Raw genomic sequence first — 8,302 nt, forward strand, 5'->3', positions numbered from 1 at the left:
CAATTTTTCCTTTCCATTACATTAACCAATCTGTTGTACTCTCTTCATTCCGAAACCTACATTTCGAACCGAACCAATCACAATTTTCACTCTTCAACTATTTTCAAAACATGTTTTCCAATCTTTTCAACTTTTTTGGAAGTAAAAACAATCGACAAGAATCCAATCAAGATTTACAACAAATTTCGACAGGACTTGAACAAGATTCTTCATTGTCCATAAATCATCCAACAACGAACAATAATAATAATAATAATAACAACAACAACAACAACAACAATAATACGAATACGAGCAATAGTAGTAATAGCAACCTAACGAATACAGCAGCAACATCAACAGCAGCTTCCTCCTCACAGGCTAATGATCATCAAAACCAACAACAACCATCTGGAAATATATTTTCATCCATTCTTCAAAACCTTGTTCGAAAATCTAACAACAACAATTCTTCTTCTTCTTCTAACACTGGTTCAACATTTAAAAACAATTACAACAACATGTACAACGGAGGATCCTCATCATCAGCAACGTTTTATTCCTCTCCAAAGGATCATCTTGGAATTGCTCCTTCCATGCGAATTCCAGACTTTCAAACTTCGTTTATGAGTAAAACGGAACGTCGAAAGGAAGCCTTATTGCTTCAATCCATGATGAAAGATCATTTGAATGATTCTAATTCTGTGATTTTCTCATTTGGTGAAAGTAATGAAATGCGTGGATTGAGACGAGATGCTCGTTCCGATGCTGCCAATCCTCAATATATAAGAACTCCTTTTAGAATTTGTTCTGTTGCCATGGGATATACATGCACGATTGCTTTAACGTCAGATGGTTTTGCTCTTTCGTGTGGAAGTAATGGTAATGGACAATGTGGTGTGGCGAGTGAGAATGCGAGTGGAATTGATTTTAGTCAATTTCATTTGATTGAGGGATTGGTAGAGGAGGAAATTGTGCAAGCAAGTTGTGGATATTACTTTTCATTGTTCTTGACTAGGGATGGTCGAGTGATTGGATCTGGGTATGTCATTTATATATTTGGTGTTTTTATAACCTCTCTTGATTCTAATTTATTATCAATTAATTGTTACAAAATGTGTTTTTATTACTAACTAATAATTTATTAATCAATGGTTACAAAATGTCATGATTGAAAAAGTGATAATTCACATGGACAGTTAGGTTGTGACACTTACATGCCAAAATATGTATTGGTCGAGTTGAAAAATCTTCCTCCTATTCGTTCCATTCATGCTGGATATTATCATTCACTGCTTGTGGGATTTGATGGAAAAGTTTATGCATGTGGTCAAGGATTTCCTCGAACTCCAACCATTGTTCGAGGTTTGGAGGATGAATTCATTGTTTCAGCCTCTGGTGGTTACGATTACAGTTTTTTCATTACCAAAAACGGAGAAGTTTATGGCCATGGTGAAATTGGACACATGATTCACGGAGGTAGCAATGGAAAATCTAGCGCCACAAAAGTTAAAGGTTTTAATCACTTTGTGACCTCTTCCAGTTCTGGATATTACCACACTCTGTTTACAACGAGAGAAGGTGTCATTTATTCATGTGGAAGAAATCAATACAATTGCCTGAATAGAGCCATTGAAAAGAAACATTTCAACAATGGTGGAGATGAGTGTAAATTATTAGAACACAAGTATATGAAAAATATCATTCAAGTGAGTTGTGGTGGTTATCACTCTGGATGTCTCGATACAGAAGGACGAGCTTACACCTTCGGTCACAGTGGATTCTATCAAGCTTGTATTGATTCGGAACAACCTGGAATTTTACACACTGCAGTGTCTGAGAAGGAAATGGCAACCATGCCTTGCTCGCTCACGATTCATGTACCAACCAAAGGAAAGCAATTGAAATCTTGTGCCATTGCATGCGGTGGATGGAATTCTATGGTTGTTTGCTCGCCGTATATTTTTGTTTCCTCTTCCAAGAATGAGAAGGAAATGATTGCAAAACTGAAACAATTTGCATCGGAAGGAGATTGTGACTCTTCTCAACATTCACTCTTTGATATTGACATTGTGGCACGAGATGTGAAACGAATGAAACATGCTTCAAGTATCCATGAAGAATGATTTGAAAAATTATGACATTAAAGAAATTATTATAAAAGCATGTCAATACTTTAAATTCATCATGTATGCTTGTTTATGCTTCATAAGTACTGCTTGAATTTATTCAATACACGTTTCTAAGGTTTCTTTCATCCACAAGGAATGAAGGTTCATACATGATTCATGAATCTTGTTCAAATTAATTCTCATTCCATAATAAAAATGAGCCAACCACTCGCTGAAGTTCCTCCGCCTTTTGCTACCAACCGCCAGCAAGAGGAGGAGGCTTCATCATCAGCATCCATAACAATATTCAACAACGATGATCAAACGAATGATCCACATAATCTTCATGGCCAACAACAGGAAGAGAATGGCCAACATATTGAACAGCATGTCCCAGGGAAAATGTTTAAAACGCATTCCCGAGATGTAAGAACCCACATAACGACAAGAACAACAACAATCCGAGGCTCACAAAAATTGGACAATGTAAATAGCAATCATACAGTAACGAACAATACATCAGGTAGAAATTTGGAATATAAAAGTGGTGATGTTGCAAAAGAAGTTTCCACAACATCCACACCTCCGTTGATTGAAGTGGAAAATGATACTGAACAACAACATGAACAAAACAATGAAAGCAGCAGAAAACAACAAGACCGTTCACCCCCATCATCGTCGCTTGCGTCTCCCGAAATGAACGGATCGGCAACAAAAAGAAAAAAGTCGGTAACGTTTCATCCAGAGGTTGTGACTTCTTCCCGATCGGTGTCACCCACCACTCATTTTATGAACGGAGGATCTGATGATCTCATTGGTCAACACGAGAATGAACCTTCGTTTCGAAATGACAGCGACATGAATGGTGTTGGAAGCGTTTTCTTCAAACATCCAGCTTGGTTGGTTTATACATTCCAACATTCATGGAGAGTAAAACTACAAGAATATGCAAGTAATGACTCTGACGAGCCAGAAGAAAATCTTACTAGCCTATTAACTTTGGATAAAATTATGAGTCGACCCATTGATATTGAAAGCCCAATTTGGTACTTTCTTCCAAAGAGGTTAATCCAACCTTCGACAATCGAAAACGATCAATTCAAGATTAATAATTATCAAATGGATGAGGATGATCTAGAGCCAAAGTTTGAAGTTTATTTTAATTATTGGGCACAATTACGAGACTCACTATTTCTGCGTTTACGAAAAGAAAATAAGAAGCTCAAAAGTGAAAAATCATCAAACGCTCAGCTGTGGTATGGATATCACAACGCAGCAATTTTATCCTTCTTCATTGAAACTCAAAAAGACAGCTTACATGATTTGCAAAAAGCTCTACACTTTAGAATTTTTGATTTACTATTTGAATCTATGGCTCAAACAAACCAAGCTGAGAATGCAGAGAATGTAACACTAATCTCAGATCAAGAATTAACATTGATGAAGACAGTATGCTTTTTTTATATTGAAACAGAGCATTTATTCCATGCTACAAGTGTATTGTATCATGTCATGCGAAATTACTGTTTCACTGCTGAATCATACCAAAAGTTGGTTCAAAAATGGTCGACAAGTGACTTGGAAAAGTCAGAAATATATCCTTCTAATATTGACTGGAAAGTAGTCTACCTGATACTACGGTTGATATCAAAGTATTTGGAAATTCTTGAAAGAAAATCCACTGAATCATCCTTTGTTAGCCAGTTGCAATATGACGAATTTTGTAAGGTTGATCGAGGGTTGTCCCAATTCTCACAGAACGATCTCCTCTGCTTTCGTAATTGCGTAATTGAACAAATTTGTAAATATAAGCCAAACCATGACCTTTACCTATTGTGGAAGGACAAATGGCAAGCTGACGATATATCAAACTCGTGTAAGGCATTTCCAAGAATTGAAACAGAACCTGAATTATTGGAAAATTGCTTTTATATTATATATTTAATAATTTCGAAAGAACGAGAGCGAATTTCTGAAAAGGGTTTCACAGATAATAATACAAACACTACCGACTTTAAACCAAAGGTAAATGAGAGCCGATCAAAAACCACCCTATTATCCAAGCTTGGTAATTATTGGAAAAAACTTCGAGTTCGATTGTTTGGAAATTCTAGCTTGATGACCATAATTCTATATATTGCAGGAGTTCTTGGAACCGCTTTTATTTTGAAAATTATTTATCAGTTCTTTAACACCTCAAGTTTATCTCGTTCTGAGAATCAATTCAATTTGAGCAGAAATGATTTACGTCTGCCTTATCTTACATCCTCACAATTTGGAAGCGCCTTACCTTCGAAAATGGATGTCTCACCACTACACCAACAACAGACTCCTACAACACGATATTCATCACCTTCATTGAACTTTGAAATTGCTCACAGCACAAAACCATCGTCTTCACCCGTTGCCACTCTTGGAACATCATTTAATACGCATCCAGAAAATAGAACTATCCATAAGGACAATATTAGAACCATTCTAAAACCAAGTAATTTCAAACAGGATTTTTATGAAAAAGTTGACCAGACCAATGGCCAGGTAGATCGTGTAGTTGAACGAGACTTTAATTACATTTCATCATTGCGCGACGAAATGGATCATGTATTTGACATTGCAGAGAAAATGAAACAACCAAAAAAGAAATCGACCTCTGAAGATATAAAACAAGCAACACAAAAACCAGTTGTGACGTTCCAAGTTGGAGAAGATACAGAGCAGCAAGCAAGTAGTCCTGTTATTTCCTCATCATCATCCATTGCTGAGAATGTGAGATCGCAACCAACCATTTCAATCGATACCTCTTTACCTCCCTCAGACTACACTCCAATGGGTTTTGGTAGTGACGAACTGCCACCATTCCCCTCAACAAATCAAAATCGTAATTTGGCAACATTTATTGGAAGTGAAGGCGTTTCAAAAAGCAATGTTGTTGCAAGCAATAGGTTAAACAACTTGAATCGAACCATTGGAAGTAATCGAAAAACTTCAACCACGACTAGTTCCACGACAAGGAAAAAGACATCCACTCCCAACACTGGAGGACCAAAAGTGTTGGAAAACGAAAGATGTAAACAAACAATACATTATGTCACCAAAATGAAATCATCCACAAGTGTCATTTAACAATTGTTAAATTCGCTGCGAACCTGAGCTTATGAAACAGTTGGGAAGCAAAGGACAACGCAGTGGTTCTGTTAAAATTTATTAGAAATCGAACCAATGTTAGAACCATTCAGAACAAGCAAAGTGCAGATGTTCGATTAGGAGATGGATATTTTTCGATCATGTGAAGAAAGGAGGTACCACTCTTCAAGCATTGAGGGAGAGATTACACTTGTTTAGGTTTGTCAAGAATGTGTCTCAAAAGCATCGTTCTCGTCGGTATTAGATGGCTGGACACATTTTCAAGAATTCTTGTTGTAAACTGCTTTTGGCCATTACAAATCTTTCCTTAGGTTGGCTATTGATTTGACGCACAGCAAATCATCACAAAGAAATCTAACTATAATACAACTATTTATTTTCAATAGGATAAATAATTTCGTAATGGCCAGGTCTGAATAGCAAATGTACGACTGGTTCCTTGTCAGAGCCATCAGGAATTGTATATCCAAAAACGTCAAACTTGTCGCTTCCTCTTGATTGAGCGTCCAAAACTTCAACTCTAATGCAAACCTTAAATGCGCTTGTCATGGCAGTTAAATGAATATTATCACAATCTCGATCCATAATCTCAATCTCAGCATGACAAAAATCTTTTGCTGTGGCGTATTGATCCAAAAAGAATGGTAGATAATCATCTGTGTTCATCTGAATGTGTCCACTCAACAAAAATCTCATAAAGCACACAATTGCTTGAGAAGTCATCATGAGATCAGTAGTCTTATCGGAAAAGTAATTTTGTAGCAAGCCTTCAACGGTATGGATCACACCATCTCTCACCTTTTCAAAAACTTCCTTTGTAATGCCATAAAAGTCTTCCAAACAATGCTCCGGATAATTCAATACTTCAATCAAGTATTTATAATGCTGATCAATAATATCAATCATTTGTTGGGTAAGAGTCTTATCCTTTTTCCGAATCAAGTAATCCAACAACCCGAACACAAAAGCTCTAATAAAACAATTACCATCTCCTCTGATTCCTCTAATATGAGAATACTTTTTCAACAAGTAGGATCGTTCAATCTTTTCCTGAATCACATGATCTCCGATGTTATAAGCAAGAGTGGAGAGTGTTAGCGGAGTTGCAACGGGATCTACCAGTGGAAATTGTTTAATTTCTTGTTCGATCGATCGTTGTTGGTTTTCAAATTGTTCATAGGTATAACTTTGAGAATTTGATGACGTGTTTGCAGAGGATTGTTGTTCTTGTGGAAGCATTTTTTCTAATTATTATTAGACATTTCTTCCCTGTTGCAAAACAGTTGGCAGGAATTCTCATTCAAGGATTTCAGGCATTTCTGAAGAAACGATGCTTTTTAATGTCTTAAAACGAAAAGAATAAGCTTATAAAGCGTTCCAAGTTTAGATTTTGCATTTATTCAAACCTTCACAACCCTATATCTTTTAAAGAAAAACCACATTTTACTGCTTCACCGATAGCATGCTTTGAATTTCATAGAGTTCCACAACGATAGTATCAAAAGATGGTCTTTCACGTGGCAACTGATGCCAACATTGCTTCATGAGATCCATATATTTGCTTATTGCATTCATTAAGGAGTCACTCATCACATCAGCGCTTTTTTCCTTATTACAAACATATTCTGAAACCCATTCTTTCATTTGTTCAGGAGAGTCGAATGGAATTTTTGGCCGGCTTCCTCTCAAAACAAAGGATAGAATATTAAGAGTATGGGTATTTGCCTCCTCTGTATTCGCATTCTCTGAAAAGTGCTGCAGTTTCTTGGCATTGGAAAATGGACTTTCCTCAAAAAACAGAGAATACATGATAACTGCAAAGCTATAGACATCAATTTTGCTTGCGTTCTTGAATCGATCCTCCTTGGATAAATAGCTAGAAGGGCTTGAAGAGCCAAAAAAGTCATTATTGGATATCGAACAAGAAGTACGTTGATTGAAGCTCGAAAGAAGTGACCCAGTGGATTGGGAATAATTTGACATGGTCTCATAGCTTGATGAGTCAGAAGAGAAGTTTTCTGGAGCACAATACAATAACGTTCCAATATTTGTGGTCATGGTTCGTTGTTGAACCGTGTTCGTTCCAACCACTCGACTCAATCCAAAGTCACAAACACGTACTGCTCCATTTTCATCTAGCAGAATATTACCTGGCTTCAGATCTCTATGAACAATCATTCTTGGCTTGAGAGAATGAAGATAAACCATTCCTCTAGCAACACCAAGAAGAATGTTAATTTTGGATTGAAAATCGAGGCTGTCTTTTCCATTTCTACAATTTGAGATTAATTTTTCCAGAGATCCTCCTTTCATGTATTCCACAACCATGAATTTTTGGTTTGGGTTGGGAGCACAAATTCCATAAAATGTGAGAATGTTGGGATGGCGAAGACTGCTCAATAACGTTGCCTCCCTTTCAAATTCACCACTTTCAGAATCCTCTTCTTCGTCATCAACTTTAACTGTTTTTACAACCATTAGGTGACTCTTTGCATTCAAAAAGCACTTACTCTGAATGATAAATAAATTCGAATAATCGCCTACAAATCTGCTTCTTGAAACAGTGCCCAATACGCAATTACCATAATACAAAGATACTATCGTAACGTTAAATGAAATAAATTGACCCCAACATGTCAAGTTATTGAATATCACTGTCAAACTTCTGAATATACTTGGTTCGAATCTTACCTTGTTCAAAATTCGTTCCTTCTATGTTTAAATAATATTGCATGGTTGCAGGAATGAATTTGTTCTGTTTGTCATTGCTTAATCGGATCATTGTTGAGAACAGTACACTGTTTGTGATTGTTAAATTAAAGCTGTACGTATGATCAATTTTACAATTAGACATGGCCAAATTATCAATTTCCATTGAAACAATATTCTGAGAATCTGCAAATATTGAAGTTAGGTCTAAGCTATTGCATACCACTGACACCCTATTGCTCGTAGATGATGTAAACCGAATTTTGTAATAGATGACTGGGCTATTAAGAAAGCTCTTCGGTTTACATGTAATTTGAGGGTTTGGAATGAATTCAAAAACTACATTTACAAAGGTGATA

The 8,302-nt window shown here is 36.4% G+C and overlaps 4 protein-coding genes across 4 annotated transcripts; 2 read left to right on the top strand and 2 right to left on the bottom strand.

The window, feature by feature from the left end:
• Positions 1-110: 110 nt before the first annotated feature.
• C9374_008098 (uncharacterized protein) lies at positions 111-2,105 on the top strand (the record flags this gene model as incomplete). Its single annotated transcript, XM_044698136.1, has 2 exons — positions 111-1,021; positions 1,160-2,105. The coding sequence occupies 2 exons, from the start codon at positions 111-113 to the stop codon at positions 2,103-2,105; spliced, it is 1,857 nt and encodes a 618-aa protein (XP_044545721.1).
• A 201-nt stretch (positions 2,106-2,306) lies between these two features.
• On the top strand, positions 2,307-5,213 carry C9374_008099 (uncharacterized protein; the record flags this gene model as incomplete). Its single annotated transcript, XM_044698137.1, has 1 exon — positions 2,307-5,213. One exon carries the CDS (start codon positions 2,307-2,309, stop codon positions 5,211-5,213), a length of 2,907 nt encoding a protein of 968 aa, XP_044545722.1.
• Positions 5,214-5,603: 390 nt separating this feature from the next.
• C9374_008100 (uncharacterized protein) lies at positions 5,604-6,473 on the bottom strand (the record flags this gene model as incomplete). Its single annotated transcript, XM_044698140.1, has 1 exon — positions 5,604-6,473. One exon carries the CDS (start codon positions 6,471-6,473, stop codon positions 5,604-5,606), a length of 870 nt encoding a protein of 289 aa, XP_044545723.1.
• A 204-nt stretch (positions 6,474-6,677) lies between these two features.
• On the bottom strand, positions 6,678-8,109 carry C9374_008101 (uncharacterized protein; the record flags this gene model as incomplete). Its single annotated transcript, XM_044698141.1, has 3 exons — positions 6,678-7,696; positions 7,745-7,831; positions 7,926-8,109. The coding sequence occupies 3 exons, from the start codon at positions 8,107-8,109 to the stop codon at positions 6,678-6,680; spliced, it is 1,290 nt and encodes a 429-aa protein (XP_044545724.1).
• Between the last annotated feature and the right edge of the window lie 193 nt (positions 8,110-8,302).

This window comes from Naegleria lovaniensis (assembly GCF_003324165.1).
Source record: "Naegleria lovaniensis strain ATCC 30569 chromosome Unknown tig033, whole genome shotgun sequence".
Classification (NCBI taxonomy): Eukaryota; Heterolobosea; class Eutetramitea; order Acrasida; family Naegleriidae; genus Naegleria; species Naegleria lovaniensis.